The sequence below is a fragment of the Geotrypetes seraphini genome, chromosome 10 (genome assembly GCF_902459505.1).
Source record: "Geotrypetes seraphini chromosome 10, aGeoSer1.1, whole genome shotgun sequence".
NCBI lineage: Eukaryota > Metazoa > Chordata > Amphibia > Gymnophiona > Dermophiidae > Geotrypetes > Geotrypetes seraphini.
In genome coordinates this window covers 44006740-44023916 of record NC_047093.1, presented here as the reverse complement: position 1 = coordinate 44023916, position 17177 = coordinate 44006740, and the positions used below count along the sequence as shown (strand labels likewise).

Below are 17177 nucleotides of genomic sequence, written 5' to 3'. Positions count from 1 at the left end.
TACTCAAGGTAATACAATAAGCTTGGAAATAACATTAACCTAAAGAACTAGTGGAGAAGATGAGCAATTTTCAAACAGTCCTTTTTCCTAGCTAAATGGGCATCTACCAAGGCACTGAGCTGGCTTAACCACTTGTCAAACTAGGAAATCACCAGGGGCAGAAAAAGCAGCTGCAGTCAAAGCAAAATAATAGGACAATACGTACTGACAGTCAAACACACACAAAAAAGCATCAGCAAGCATTTTTATTCAGTCATTTACCCACATAAATGGATTTTGGAACGGCATCCACACTCACACATGAGAAAGACTGGCTACCTCTGCTCCAGATTCCTGGTGAAACTAAGGACTCCTTTTACAAAGGTGCATTAGGGCTTTAACACGCGGAATAGCGCGCGCTGAATTGCCACGCGTGCTAGACCTTAATGCCAGCATTGAGCTGGTGTTAGTTCTTGAAGCGTAGCGTGGGTTTAGCGTGCACTAAAATCCTACATGCGCTAAAAACGCTAGCGCACCTTAGTAAAAGGAGCCCTAAATGCATCATAGAGGAAAGGCTATAAGAGCATAAGACGCCACAGCTCTGCAACACCGAAAAAATCAGCTAAGGCAGCTGGTCATATGATTGGCTAAGAGGACACAAAAATCTTGGAGAAAGAAGATCATTGGTGGCCAAGAAGATTCAAAGAGGCAATAGAAATAACAGGGCACCCTAATAACTTCAATTTAGTGCAAAAAGGTTTGGTCTTCTTTCCTCCTCTCAAAATTTTAGAATATGATCTCCAGAAATTCCTCCTCCCCTCCAGAGGCAGAACTGTCCCGATGAATTTCCAGCCTCATTCCCATCAGAATTTAAAGTTATGACCAATTTACTTTCCCTCCAAATTCAAATTCCTGACCAACAGACTTTCCTGACAAAGTTCAAATTTGTGATCAAAGAACTTTCCCACCAAAATTCAAATTTGTGAGCAATGGGCTTTCCTGCCTCTATTTCCCACTGAAATATCTGCCTCTCCTGAGGAACCTACCCACCTCAAACCCCAGCCAATTAAGTTGGAGAACCCACTATATATAAAGACATATTGCAGATCTCACAGCATATCCTAAAGAAAGCCACAGAACAATGGCTGAAATGTTGCACTTACTCAGAAATGGCAAGACCTGGACAACAGCAACAATCATGATGCCAGCTGAAGAAGCATAAGAGAACATCCTTATGTGATGTTCAATTATGTTTTTTTTAACAAGACATTACTAGGAGGGTGTGTTAGAATGATCATGATTGTCGAGTGAACTGTTGAAATCTTACACTGAGGGGGGTAGTCTAGCAGTCTGAAGGTTAATTAAGAGAGGGGGTCTCAAGGCTGAAGGTTTGCTTAGGGTACCTAATATACTTCTACCGGCCCTGTTCAGGTAAATGTTTTGGAAATAGCCCTCAGGGTGCTCAGGGAAAAGAAGAACCCAGGTCTTCCACATGGCAGCAAATGGTTCTGTCACAACACCATTCCTACACCTTCTCTCTTGTTCATCTTTTCAAGCTCTTTGGAGCAGGTCCTTCTTTATCTTCAATAGCTTGGGTTAACTATTCATTGTATCCTAGTGTATTACCTTGTATTGCATAAAATAAGAAGAGACAACATTTTCACATCCCAAAATTCTGATGATCTTAGGAACAGGAAAAACATCAGTGTGTAGGAACCCTGTGACCATCCTAAAAAGTCATTTCTCTAGAGAAAGGGTTAATGCATTCCATAGTGCAGAGAATGTTCTAATTCTGCACCCCCTACTTTGGTTTTGCCAGTAGAAGGAGTGAGGACAGATGTTGCAGAATGAGCTGTCCATGTGAGGGGGAAGATGCAGTTTTGGAGCTCTCCCCTGGAAGTGAGAGGAAGCAAGAAGAATCAACAACCTGCTCTGGAAGAGGAAGGCTGTTTTTCTTCAATGTCTGAAAAGAGACCCAAGTACAACGATCCTTCTGGTGCCAACATCTTTCTAGCACCACTCTTTCTAGCCTTCATTTAAAGTTTGGGTATGAGTGTGTATTTGTAGGCAGATGATATTCAAATATTAATTGAGGGCAATTGTTTGAACTTGAATTTTTAAGCACAAGTGAATTTCTGATTGTCCACCATAGCTGTCAGTTAGTAGGTAATAAACTGAGATTGAATCTGTTAGTTCACTTAAAATAAAGTGTAGTCTTTACTCAAAACCTTATATTTCTGCCATATTCATTCAATTAAAGCTACAATATTTTTAAAATTAGTTTATATACCCCTGCAAACCTAAAAGCTGTCAAAGGTATATCTCTCTCATGGGTGTCTTGATTGTGAGCTGTCCTTTAGGCCTTAAATCTCATCCCTCATGAAGAAAACATTTTTGGTGTTAGCTAGATTTGTTCTCTCAGATCATCCATAGAAATTTCAGTCATAAAAACTATAATTCATACATTGTTGTTAATAGACTTGATTACTGTAATTCTGCTGGTAGGTGTCTCTTTTTTTCATTCACACTACCTTGTAGAACAGTACTCAAAAAGCCTAGGGCCTGTAGGCCTAGGGATAGCATTGATAGTTTCATAAGCAGTCATAGTTGACCATTGCTTTGGCAGACTCATTTGCCAGCAGAGCTCTTGCTCTTATCAGTAGAGCCAGCTGAGACTTGTTAGTGCTTGCTGGAAACTGAGGCCTAGATTCTCAAAAAAAATGCAAAAAAAACCCAACACAACAAACAACGGGCTGCTATTGCAACCATTATAGTAGCAATTTTAAAAAAGTGAGACGTTCTCCAAAAAACACTCATGCAAATGAGGTTGGTGGAGAGTAGTGAAGACTCACTAAATTTGCATGTGCCCATCGCTGGTGATAGTGATGGGCACATGTGAAGAATAAACACACAAAAAAACCCAACAATGGGAGAGAGATGCCCAATCTCTTGCACCGCCAACCAACACAGTGCTGCTAACCAACACACCCCTCGGCAGCAGGAAAGATGCCCAATCTCTCCTGCCACCAAGTGACACCCCCCCAGCAGTGCGAGAGATGCCCATGCTCTCCCACCACCATGCAATCCTCCCCATGCCTCCGACACCCCCCATCCTCTCCCTTACCTTACTTTAGATGGCTGGCCGGAGGGATGCCTATTACCTTTTGCCAGATGGTCCGCCTCTTCAAAATGGCAGGCCAGTACATCCCAGCCTAAGGCTCTGATTGGCACAGATGCATAAGGCCCCTTCCTTAGGAGGGGCCTTAAACAACCTGGGCCAATCAGAGCCTCAGACCCCTCCCTGTTGCATCCCAGGATGTACTGGGAAAGGGAAAGCCCATCATTTTGAAGAGGTGGGCCAGTTAGCTGGAGGGAGTAGGCATCCCTCCAGCCAGTCATCTAAGGTAAGGGGGAGAGGGGGGTCATCGGAGGCATGGGGGGGGGGGGTGTTGTGTGATGGTGGGAGAGTGTGGGCATTTCTCCCGCTGCCGAGAGAGGGGTTGGAGGGTGTTGGGAGATTGGGCATCTCTCCCACTGCCAGGGGATGTTATTGGTTGGGTGGGAGAGATTGGGCATCTCTCCCACTGTCAAGGAGGGTTAGGGGGGTCTTGGTTGTCGACGATGTGGCAAGAGAGAGAGGGCATCTCTCCTGCTGAACTTCAATATGGGATTTTTAAAATTTTAATTGCATGTCAAAACACACACCAGAGATGTGTTTTTCACAGTGCTGGCACTGTACTGGCAGCCCCGGACTAATCACTGATTTTTGTTGCCAAAATCTGATGCTGCTCTTGGAGAATGGCTCGACGATTTTTAAGAATCCACCTGAGTGCTCTTTTAAATATTGAGGAGCCCATTTGTATAGCAGTGTTGGAGACTGCTACAAAGCTTGCAAAAGACCTGGATAAGCCATTTTGATAATCCACCATTAAAATATGTGCTCGATAAATCAGCTGGAAACTATTTAGCGAGCATGTTAAAGGCAGATTTTGTTTTAAGAATATGGCCCTAAATTTCTTGCTGGGAAATGAACTCTTATCAGTGACATTTGTTGTTCAGATCTGTTCTGACTGCCCAGTATTTGCCTGGTATCTGAACTTTTGCATACTGATAACAAGAAATAGATGACTTGTTTTTTACTATATGAAATATATCTTGTTTTATTCAATTTTTAAAACCTCGATGTAACCTCATATTTTGGGAACATGTATTATCATGTACCATCCTGAGTGTGTTTGAAGGTAAACACTGTGTGCATATGTTACTATAAAGGAAGCCCCTCAATGTTGTTATTCTTGAAGCTCAGTTGTGGGACAGACGTGTTGCCCAGTGGCCCCTCCTGTGGAAGAGCTCCTTTGCCTAACTGTTGAGGGCTTCCCAGTTTGTGAGAGGCAGGATGCAATTACTCATGGTGAAGTATTATTTCTTTCCTCTGTAAATAAATACTATATTCATTATTAAAAGAGGCTAGTGTGTGTCATTTTGTTTTGTAATAGAAATCAGTGGGTCAGACTGTTTTAGCACTAACTTGTTGTAACATTGTATAGATAGGCAAAACATGACTCCAGCTTCTGCCTTTTTAGGTGCAATGCAGCAAGAAATGGAAAAATATGCGATGCAGAAATAAAACAAGATTTGTGCAGAATGTTACTGCTGGAGCTCTGATGCAGAGCCCAGGGAGGGGGTGGGGGTCCTTAGACAACTCCAGCTTCTGCCAAGTACAGTTGTCAAAATTTTATGTGTGACCTCCCTGAAAATATCCCTACTTTGGATGTGGAAGGAGGGATTTTTCAGCACAGTCACTAAGCAAGGAGGGCTGGGATGTTCAGCCCGTTGTGGAAAGAAACAGCCCATGTGGGCAGGGCCAGAAATAATAAAAGGGACTGTGTTTATGGTCTTTGGTTGTCCACCCCCGCCAAGACCCTAGCATTGAGAGGGAATTCCTGAAAGATGGGAGAAATTTGCTGTGCATGGTGTTTGAAGCCCCACCTACACAGCAGTGGTTGCCTGTGGAGTATAACCAAACTGGGACCAAGAAGGAGTACTTGGGGGAAAAGGACACCCCAAGTAGAAGTATGAGCGGGCATTCCTCACTGAAATTCCCTGTCCCAGGATGAGATAGAAATACTGAGGACACTGTGAGTATCAAACTCTGGAATGCAAGCAGTGTTTGCAACCCTCCTGGAGGAACACCTAGCCAGTTGGGTTTTGGTGAATTTGCACACAGTGGCTTTTCACACATATATTTCCCATCAGTCCTCAAAACACAACTAAATAGCTTGTCAGAAAATGGGCTGATGAAAGCGACTGTCATCTTTCTTTTGTTCCCTCAGGATTATTCAGTTGAAGTAACCTTGAGAGGGTCTGTATGTGTCATTGCAAAGCTATGTGACTTCATAAAAGATACTTAGTCATAAACCTTACAAAGGCACCAGGTAATTGTTCTTTCTCTGTGTATCTATGTTTTCAGTCACTTGCATAGTTACCAAACAATAAAGAATAAAATAATTACATTAGATTGCATTAGATAGAGCGTGAGCCCACCGGGACAGATAGGAAAAAAATGCTTGAGTACCTGAATGTAAACCACTTAGGCCAGGGGGGTAGGCAATTCCGGTCCTTGAGAAATGGAGCCAGGTCAGGTTTTCAAGATATCCACAATGAATATGTATGAGATGGATTTGCATGCACTGCCTCCTTGAGATGCAAATCTATCTCATGCATATTTATTGTGGATATCCTGAAAACCTGACCTGGCTCCAGCTCTCGAGGACCGGAATTGCCTACCCCTGACTTAGGGTATAAGTGGTATATAAATACTTACATAAATAAATACAAATAACTGTAAAAATTGCACACACAAAAAAAGCTCCAAAACAGGAGTTTGATGTAGGCCATGTATTATAGAAAAATAACACGTTGTATTGACTGCTTTTTTTTGTTTTACCAGTCTTCTCCTGTCCTACTCCTAAAGGTGCCAAACATAATACACATTTACCCCTTCATGGATACAGTGAAGGAGCCTTCTCAATATTGGGGATGGTCATCTGATTCCTCTGCCTCCTGCTCTTGCTGAGCTGGTTAAAATATTGGTAGCGCCATGGCCCCGGCGGCCTAGCCCAATCCACTACCTCTGGTTTGGGAAGATATTGAATGCGGTTTGTAGAAGAATTGCTCCACCGGAGGTTGCATGCGTTAAAGCGCAGAATATCTTAGACAAGATAGGATGGCAACAGAGAGAGCCCGCAGAATTAGCCCGCGGTCAATGGTTGTATTTGAGCGCCACCTGGTGTTTATTTCTAATCAATGCAACATGTTTGTTTTATTTCTGCTTTTTGGCGTAAACAGATTTAAGAGTCAAGGTCAAGGGTAAATGGAGGAACTACAAATACTAGAACCGACCAGAGAGTCGTCTAAGGACCCCCACCCCCTCCCTGGGCTCTGCATCAGAGCTCCAGCAGTAACATTCTGCACAAATCTTGTTTTATTTCTGCATCGCATATTTTTCCATTTCTTGCTGCATTGCACCTAAAAAGGCAGAAGGGCGCTGGCTTTGCTAGAGCGGTGGACAGGTTGCAGAACATGGAAGAGCTGCTGAGAAGGGGGCTGAACACGTCAGTGGTGAAAGCCTTTGGGGGCTCAGCGGGGGGCTGCATCAGCCAGGGACAGAGCTACGAGACTGACCGTGGACTGGTGTTCGTGAAAATCAATTCCAAGCCAGAGGTTAACAGTTTAATTCCTTGCTTCTAGACTGACTTGTCGGAATAGTTAAAGCACTGCTTTATTTTAGCCGAGAGCAATTACTGGGCGTCCAACAGGACAAAATAACGTAGCAAGACATAATTTTGCTGTCATATTTGAGGCTTTCTTCTGGTGCTAAGTTGTTTTCCCAACTTCCAAATGAAGTGTGGTGCCTCATAAGTTCTAGTAAGGGATCATGCTTCCATTCTTTGTTTACATCTAAGCGGTTCTTTAGGTACAGCTGACAGCTCAGTTTTACATTTGTAGTCATTCAGCTGTTCCAGGCAAACAGATTTAAACGCCTATCCAGTAAGGGCATGCAGTTACACAGGCCTGCTTCTGTAAAGTTTAAAACTCCTTAATAGCCTGGTTATAGAAACTGTATATCTATTTCAAGGGCTATTACTTTTATTTCTCTTCCCCTGCCCCCTGGTTCCTTTTCTGCATTCTACTTTCAGTTTGCTAATGACCAGGCTTCTCAGGTCAAATTCTTCTAAAATTACAGTTTGCCATCCTCCCTGTCATCTTTCATGTTAACCTCTCCACCTTCACCCAGCCTTAGGATATCTATAATTAAAACAGGACTTAAGTCCCTTTCATGGAGTTGTATCTCCAAATGGGTTTTACCATCACTCTCATAGAAACATAGAAATAGATGGCAGATAAGGGCCCACGGCCCATCCAGTCTGCCCACCTTAATGTCCCTCCCCTACCCTTGCCCTGTGAATAGATCCCATGTGCCGATCCCATTTGGCCTTAAAATCAGGCACGCTGCTGGCCTCAATCACCTGTAGTGGAAGACTATTCCAGCGATCAACCACTCTTTCAGTGAAAAAGAATTTCCTGGTGTCACCTCGTAGTTTCACGCCCCTGATTTTCAACGGATGCCCTCTTGTTGTCGTGGGACCCTTGAAAAAGAAGATATCTTCCTCCGCCTCGATGCGGCCCGTAAGATACTTGAACGTCTCGATCATGTCCCCCCTCTCTCTGCGCTCCTCGAGCGAGTATAGCTGTAATTTGTCAAGCCGTTTTTCGTATGGTAGATCCTTGAGTCCCGAGACCATCCGGGTGGCCATTCTTTGCACCGACTCCAGTCTCAGCACATCCTTGCGATAATGCGGCCTCCAGAATTGCACACAGTACTCCAGGTGGGGCCTCACCATGGATCTATACAATGGCATAATGACTTCCGCCTTACGACTGACGAAACCCCTTCGTATGCAGCCCATGATTTGTCTTGCCTTGGACGAAGCCTGCTCCACTTGATTGGCAGACTTCATGTCCTCACTGACGATTACCCCCAAGTCTCGTTCTGCTACCGTTTTTGCTAGGATCTCGCCATTAAGGGTATAAGACTTGCATGGATTCTGGCTGCCCAGGTGCATAACTTTGCATTTTTTGGCATTGAAGTTGAGTTGCCATGTCCTAGACCATCGCTCCAGTAGGAGTAGGTCGTGCATCATGTTGTCGGGCACTGAATCTTCGTCTGTTGTGCATTTGCCCACTACATTACTCAGTTTGGCGTCATTGGCGAATAATGTTATTTTACCTCGAAGCCCTTCTGCCAAGTCTCTTATAAAGATGTTGAATAGGATTGGGCCCAAGACTGAGCCCTGTGGTACTCCACTAATCACCTCCGTCATTTCGGAGGGGGTGCCGTTCACCACCACCCTTTGGAGCCTACCTCCAAGCCAGCTCCCAACCCATTTCGTCAATGTGTTACCTAATCCTATAGAACTCAACTTGCTCAGTAACCTGCGGTGTGGTACGCTATCGAATGCTTTGCTAAAGTCCAGGTACACGATGTCCAGGGACTCCCCAATATCCAGCTTCCCCGTTACCCAGTCAAAGAAGCTGATCAGGTTGGATTGGCAGGATCTCCTCTTAGTAAATCCATGTTGTCGGGGATCCCGTAGATTCTCCTCATCCAGGATCTTATCTAATTGGCGTTTGATTAGAGTTTCCATTAGTTTGCTCACTATCGATGTTAGACTCACTGGTCTGTAGTTTGCTGTCTCCATCTTTGAGCCTCTCATGCATCTCTTTCCCTAAGCCAGGGTATTTGGACTATGATTTCAATCTCAGATTTACTGCTACTGCTCGCCACAATGCTCCTGCCAAAGAAAACTTCCTTTTACAGTTCATATGATGTAATGTGTTTGAGAACACTACAAGAACATAAGAATAGCCTTACTGGGTCAGCCCAATGGTCCATCTAGCCCTATATCTCGTCTTCATGGAAGACAATCCAAGTCACTAGTACCTGGCAAAAACCCCAATAGTAGCAACATTCCATGCTATCGATCCAGGGCAAGCAGTGGCTTCCCCCATGTCTTTCTCAATAACAGACTATGGACTTTTCCTCCAGGAACTTGTCCAAACCTTTTTTTAAAACCAGCTACTTTAACTGTTCTTACCACATCCTCTGGCAAGGTGTTCCAGAGCTTAAAAATTCTCTATTGATTACTGAGTTTCCCCCCAGTCTTTGCAATTTTTGATGGAGTAAAAAAAATTGATCCACTTGTACCTGTTCTACACCACTCAGGATTTTATAGATGTCAATCATATCTCCCCCTCAGCATCTCTTTTCTAAACTGAAGAGCCCTAACCTCTTTATTCTGTCCTCATATGAAAGGAGTTCCATCTCCTTTATCATCTTGGTTGCTCTTCTTTGAACCTTTTCTAGTTCTGCTATATCTTTTTTCAGATAAGGCAACCAGAATTGAATGCAATACTCAAGGCGCGGTCACACCATGAAGTGATACAGAGGCATTATAACATTCTTAATCTTGTTTACCATCCCTTTTCTAATAATTCCTAGCATCTTGTTTGCCTTTTTGGCTGCTGCTTTACATTAGATGGAAGGATTTGGCATACTATTTACAATGACACATCCAGATCTTTTTCTTGAGTATTGACCCCCAAGGTGGACCCTAGCATCTGGTAACTATGATTTGGGTTATTCTTCCCAATACTGTATCACTGCATTTGTACACATTAAATTTCATCTGCAATTTGGACGCCCAGTCTTCCAATATCCTAAGGTCTGCAATTTTTCAGTCTGCATGCAATTTAACAACTTTGAACAGTGTAGTGTCATCTACAAACTTAATCACCTCACTTGTTCAAATTTCCAGATCATGTATAAATAAGTTAAAAAGCACTGGTCCCATTAAGGATCCCTGCGGCACACCATTATTTACCCTCCTCCATTGCGAAAAATAGCCATTTGACCCTACCCTCTATTTTCTGTCCGATAACCAGTTTCGAATCCACAACTGAACATTGCCTCTTATCCCATGACTATGACTCTCTAATTTTCTCACGAGCCTCTCATGAGGAACTTTGTAAAAAGCTTCCTAAAAATCTAGATACACTACATCAACCGGCTCACCTATATACACATGTTTATTCATACCTTCAATAAGTCAAGCAAATTGGTGAGGCAAGACCTCCCTTGGCTAAACCCATGCTAACTCTGTCCCATTAAATCATGTTTGTCTACGTGTTCCACAGTTTTATTTTTTATAATTGTTTCCACTATTTTGCTCAACACTGAAGTCAGGCTTACCAGTCTATAATTTCCCAGATCTTCCCTGGAATCCTTTTTAAAAAAATCAGTGTAACATTGGCTACCCTCCAATCTTCAGGTGCTACAGATTATTTTAGTGATAGGTTACAGATCACTAACAGCAGGTCAGCAATTTCATGTGTGAGTTCTTTCAGTACCCTGGGATGTATACCATCCGGTCCAGGTGATTTATAACTCTTTAACTTGTCAATTTGGCTTAGTATGTTTTCCAGGTTCACTGAGATTTCTTTCAGTTCCTCCACATTATCACCCTTGAAAACCATTTCTGGTTCAAGTAGATCTCTTACATCTTCTTCTGAAGCAAATATTTCATTCAATCTCTCCACTATGGCCTTATCCTCCCTGAGCTCCCCTTTTACTCCTTGATCATCCAACGGTCCTATGGATTCTTTCACAGGTTTCTTGCTTTTGATATACCTAAAACACCACACTCATGCTGTCCCTTCCCACACTCGTACCTCTAAATCTTCATCAGGACAAGCATGTTCTCCGCCTGCTGCTCATGCTGGCTGTCCCTCTGATGTCACTTCCTGGCCCTGCGACCATGAGCAGCAGGCTAGAGTAGTTGCTCATGCTGGCGAAGATTTTAAAGAGGTACGGAGATGAGGAATGGAGGATGTTAGCATGGCTTGGGGGGGCAGAGAGATGCTGGCGCCCCCACCAAGATGGCGCCTGGGGCAGTCCTCCCCTTCCCTTACTATGCCCAGCTAAATAAGGGTGATAGATGTGTGGAACAGTCTCCTGGAAGAGGTGATGGAGACAGAGACTGTGTCTGAATTCAAGAAAGCCCGGGATAGGCACGTGAGATCTCTTAGAATAGGGGTAGGCAATTCCGGTCCTCGAGAGCCATAGCCAGGTCAGGTTTTCAGGATATCCACAATAAATATGCATGAGATAGTTTTGCATCTCAAGGAGGCAGTGCATGCAAATCCATCTCATACATATTCATGGTGGAGATCCTGAAAACCTGACCTGGCTACGGCTCTCGAGGACCGGAATTGACTAACCCTGTCTTAGAGAGAGGACGAGATCATGGTTACTGCGGATGGGCAGACTGGATGGGCCATTTGGCCTTTATCTGTCATCATGTTTCTATAACCATAAAGTTCTATGACCTCACAATGCAAGTGTTAAGAGCTTTAGCCAATAGAGAGAGGAGGAGACAGTGGATGCTGCAGATGGGCAGACTGGATGGGCCATTTGGCCTTTATCTGCCATCATGCTTCTATGTAAACTTGCAACCCATTCTGAGCTCTCCTGGGAGGAGGGGATATAAACCCAAATAAATAAACACAACTCTTAAATCTTTCTTTTTCTTGTCTAGCTATATGTACCTGTCTTAATGAACTGAACAATGGAAGTAAAAAAAAAAAAAAAAAAAGTTGTGATGTTAATTAGTACAACCCTTAGAAGACTGACTCCCCTGTGCTTTTTTCCATAGACACAGAATAAGAAAAAAGCTTTTAGTAAATCAGGACTCTAGTTACTGTTTTTCTGTTTCATTTTATCTTTTGATAGGCAAAGATGATGTTTGATGGGGAAGCTGCAAGCTTGGAGGCGATCCAACAGACCTATACATTGAGGGTCCCTAAGCCCATTACAGTGCTAGACATGGCAGGAGGTGGGGCTCTCTTTGTCATGGAGCATCTGAAGATGAGTCACTTGCACAGGTATGTCATTAGGGCTCATGTGATCACTGAAAATATTGCATTTGATGGCCTCTGACTTAAGCAGGTCTCAAGATGTGTTCCAGGGGAGACATGACTGCATCATCCGTCATTTTTTTTAAAACAATTGGCAGAAAGTCTAAGGTCTGAATGAGTGTGGAGATGGATTTCTTTCTTTCTTCCTTTCAATTTTATTTACTAATACAGGTCCCCTTTTGCAAAGCTAAGGTAGCGATTCCCCTGCAGTAAATGCACCAAAGCCCATTCAACTCCTATGGGTTTTGGTGCATTTGCTGTGGGAAAATCGCTACCACGGGTTTGTAAAAGGCACCCACAGTGATTTATTATCCACTCATTACCTTGACAGGCCAAGGTAAATAAGAAAAGAATAAAGTGAACAATTCCTACACTGTAACTAATGAGCTAATGATACAAAATCCCAAGAAGATTTTGCAAAAATGATTTTTTTTTCAAAAGTTTATTTGTCACATCAAAACATATGAAACCAACAGAATAGTGAATTGCTCTGCCCTACTCCATGGCAAGAGACATCCTGACTTTCTTGTCCACCACAAGTTTGCACGATCCTGCATTGCTCACAAGCTCTTAAGGGAGGAAAGCACATTCATACACTCAGGGGTCCTTTTATCAAGCTGCGGTAGGGGTTTAATGCGCGTAATACCGCGTGTTAAACCGCCTGCCACACTAGCTGCTAGCGCCTGCATTGAGCAGGCGTTAGTTTTTTAGCCGGCTGCGGGGGTTAGCACGTGATGAAATGTCCAACGCGCTAACCCCGCTATCGCGGCTTGATAAAAGGACCCCTCAGTGGCGTAGAGAGGATAAGTGGTGCCCAGCACGGTGGCACCCTTCCCCCCTCTTCTCCGCCCCCCCACTCCTTTCCGAGCCCCCCTGCCGTGCATGCTCCCCCCTTCCCGCGTACCTTTTTAATCTTCCAGGTAAGAGCAAAAACACAAACTTGCTGACTGTGTGTTGTCGGCTATCCCTCTGGTGTCACTTCCTAGGCGCGGGGCCCAGAAGTGACATCAGAGAGAGGCGACACCAATGCGGGCAGCAAGTTTGCAATGCTGATCATGCAGGAAAAATTAAAAAGGTACATGGGAAAGGAAGGGGCGCATGCATGCAGTAGGGGGGAAGGAGGGGGTGCGGAGAGGAGGGCAGGTGCCTGCGACTTTACAAAGACCATGCCTGGGATGCGCCCCCCCCCCCCCCCCCCCCCCCGGCTCCCTTTACTATGCCAGTGCATACACTTGAGCTCCAGGCTGCCATGTAGCTGCCAGGTTCAGAAAATACCAGTCAGTCACAGCATCAGACTGGGATAGTAATTCTGTATCCTATGTTCAGTTCCACAGCAATGCCCTCTCTCTCCATTTAAGTCATAGTGTCATGATAACTAATTAATGGGATTTCTAGGAAGGGTATTCCAAATAGGTGCTGCTTGACATCCAATAGTAGATGTCAATACACATATATTTTTTATTAATACCTCTAACTTCAGGAAAAAATAGTTTTAGACAATTATTAGAACATATAGTTCTATTTGAAGGCAGAAAAATAATTAGGGAGTCATTTAATAAGAAAATAAAACATGCAAAATTTTGAACAGCAGACCTTAAATTGCATACAAGCTTCTGTTGATAACCAATGAAGCTCATATATGAGGGGCCGCTGAAAAGTTCTCAGCCCAACCAAGAAGAGAATGAGCCATGAAACTTACAAAGTATTCCACACTTTTCATTTCAATAAGGCAAATGCATCTAGCAAATGGGCACAAGTATAGGGAAACCAAGCCATTGTGACATCACCGACGAGGCTGACTCTTAGGCAATGGTGGAATGAGGCATTATGACATCACAATAGGAGAGGCTGCTGAAAAGTTTTCAGCCCAACCAAGAAGAGAATGATGTGGAGCCATGAAACTTACAAGTTGTTAAACACTGTTTTGACACTTTTTGTTTCATTTCATATCACTGAAATGAAAGGTGCCAAGAAAAGTGTGGAATAACTTGTAAGTTTCATGGCTGCACATCATTCTCTTCTTGGTTGGGCTGAGAACATTTCAGGCGACATTATTGTATTTTTATAGCTTTCAAAGTACTCTTACTGATTTTTTTAAAATTTTAGAAATTCACCAAAAGGTTGGCCTCCAAAGATATTTTTCTGATATATATGGATTCCATAACTAGATTTTGATGTCTTGGCACATTGTAGGCTGGAAAAATTAGCGTGTTTTATTTGGAGTTTCTTACTTTGATACTACAGATATGCAGCTCAGCTGGGAGAAGAAATAGCAAATCTTCATCTGCACAACCAGAAGCTTGGAGAGAGGCTGAAGAGTAACATGAGCACAGTTGGTACAGTACAAAATCATGTTTTACAGTACAGTTCCACAGTAAATCAGAGGTAGTTCTACTCACATCAGAGCTGATGCTTCCTGAATCCATAGGATGGAAAAGCAAAACAGAGATGTTGCATGCTCTGGAAATCTCAGGAGACAGGGTTTTCACAGAAAGTGAGAGGCTTCCTGCTGACTATGTCATATTTATTAGAAAAAAAACATTAAATTCTAAGTTTACAGGAATAAGAAAACAAATAGTAGTAGACCAAGGGTCATAGCTTTAGGTGCCAGAGGATGTGGTAAGAGTGAATAGCGTAGCTGGTTTTAAGAAAGGTTTGGACAAGTTCCTGGAGGAAAAGTCCATAGTCTGTTATTGAGAAAGACATGGGGGAAGCCACTGCTTGCCCTGTATTGGTAGTACCTTGGGTTTTGGCCAGGTACTAGTGACCTGGATTGGCCACCTTGAGAACGGGCTACTGGGCTTGATGGACCATTGGTCTGACCCAGTAAGGCTATTCTTATGTGTCTCCTTTGAAGGGAAAAATTACCTGCTTTTTGAGCCAAAACAATTACTTGAATTTATTGTGGCTAAAGCAGTGGTTGGGGTAACCATAGGCATGACGGCTTTACCAACAGTTTAACGAACCAGCTGTTTGGGGGGGTGAAAAATGTCTCCTGTTCTATCCTATTTAGATTATACCATTTTTCTTATTTTTTCCTTGAAAGTTTTCTTTGTTCTTGGATCACAATCCAATCCAGTCCTTAGCTTTATATACCGATTCATCCCTTACAGAAGGGCTCGACTTGGTTAACAAAATTTCCTAAATTCAGCTAGAGAGTAAGATAATCCTATTCTGCAAATTATCTTAGGACAGAAGAATCAACCAGAGTTTTTTGAAATAAATAAGTTTTTAACATTTTTCGAAAAGTTGTTAATTGAGAGAGTAACCTAAATTAAACTGTTAAATTGAATCAGTCATTATAAGACTGACGAATATTTGCTTCTAATCCTTATGCAAGTGTATGTTAACTTGTTTATCATTTTATCATTTGAATAAAGTTTAAAAAAAATAAATTAAGAAAAAAACCTCACGATTTATTCCAAATTTGAGAATATCTGTAATGTGCAGATACAGCTCAGTGATAGAGGAAACTGGGATATTTGCATGCGAGCCTGAATCAGGGAGTTTTCATTTTCAAGCATTGAGTTACCTGTCTGCATCTAGATGAGAACATCTGAAGGTCAGCCTCTTTGACTCCATGCACTTGATGCTAAGGGAGCAATTTTCAGACTCTGCATGTTAAGCACAAAGTCTGCGGGTAATTCACATCAGTGACACTTTTCAAAGGGAAAGTTTTACCTTCTGAAAAATCAGTAGGGCAAGTTTCAAAGACTACTTGCAAAGTGCAATACCTGCCATATAAAACCTCCTACTATGAATTTCCTTGTTTAATATGGCAGCTAGCACATGCTGCAGTGCTAGCACACATTCAGCTAATATAGATTTTATAGTGTGGGCAATTTTCAAGAAGTATAAATGTGCTGTCACACAAATATATATCCTTTCAAGGTATTCTAGAGAAAAACAGGGGTCTCAAGTGCTCCCAGCCAGAGGCTTGAGATATACTTCAAAGCCACTGACTGATGTTATGAGCTGAATACAACAGGTAAAGGAACCAAAACTTATGCTTCAGATACCTTATTAACCTTGAATGGTGCTCAGAAACCAAGATGGCATGTGAAGAACTCAAAACTGGGGATAAACCCCTAAAGAGATTCTTGTGATATCTATCATTGCACCAGTGTATGGTATAAAGGTACTGTAAAATCTTTGTGAACTATGTTCGTAGCTGGTAATGTATCCAAAAATTGAATTGTCCAAAACGGCTTTAAAGAGAATAGCTAAACAGCTTAATGAATAAACTTAGCTTAAATGTTCAACCCGCGATGGTTCAGCTGGGTTCTGACGCGTTTCGCCCCTATGGCTTCATCAGAGAACCCGCCTAGCTAAAGATGAACACGAATTCAAAATCAGTCCTGAAAAGATGAAACAAAAGAACAAGATGCATGACTGTGTTTGATACTGAAAAACAACTTATAAATATAGGTAAACAGCAAAGTTAACGACGCTACCGGTGGAATACCTGTGCTGAAACAATGATTTTCAATATCCTGTGACGTAAGCGCTCAGCTGAGCGCTCGGTTTTTATGCAGGGAGAAATGTCAATCACCTAGTGGAGGAACGCCCACCACTCCACTTCCTTATTGAGGCCAGAAGGAGCCACTGTCTGCCAGTGAAAAATGAAACTCTGTTCTTGTTTCCAAAGCCAAGCCTGTGAATTACCCCCTCTATTGCTATGTGCCACCTTCAAAATTACGAATTTTAAATCCTGTAATTGATGAGAAGAAGATTGCCAATGCTGAACCAACGGGGCATTAATATCTCCTCTTCTGATTTTACTGAGGTGTTCAATGATACGGGTCTTGATGCTTCTAGTGGTGTGTCCTACATATAACATATTGCATGGACAAAAAATCAAATATACAACACCCTGAGTATTGCAATCTGTGCGCTGTTGTAAAATGTGTTTCTTCCTTAATAACCGGGGATGTTGAATGCTGGTGGTTTCAAAAGCGTGCGCACACACCGTACACTGTCCACATTTGAAATGACCCGTGAGGGGTGTCTCAGTATTGTCTGATTTGCTGAAAAAATAAGAGGTAGATATATGGTCCCTCAAATTTCTGCCTCTGGAATATGCAAATAGAGGAGGCTGTTCAAGGCATGTGTGTGTCTGCAAAATATGCCAATGGGTACTGATAATTTTTTTGATGTTGAAT

At 42.8% G+C, this 17177-nt stretch overlaps 1 protein-coding gene across 4 annotated transcripts in view; it reads left to right on the top strand.

Moving 5' to 3' along the window:
- The first annotated feature begins 6151 nt into the window (after positions 1-6151).
- LOC117368483 (ketosamine-3-kinase-like) overlaps positions 6152-17177 on the top strand; it is a 29372-nt gene continuing 18346 nt past the window's right edge. The window contains exons 1-3 of one of the 4 annotated variants that reach the window (XM_033962188.1): positions 6152-6702; positions 11831-11982; positions 14260-14351. In XM_033962188.1, the coding sequence (XP_033818079.1) occupies positions 6562-6702; positions 11831-11982; positions 14260-14351 (385 nt within the window). In that variant the 5' untranslated portion in view covers positions 6152-6561. The remainder of the gene's footprint in view (positions 6703-11830; positions 11983-14259; positions 14352-17177) is intronic. The other 3 variants (XM_033962187.1, XM_033962186.1, XM_033962185.1) reach the window with 3 other exon arrangements.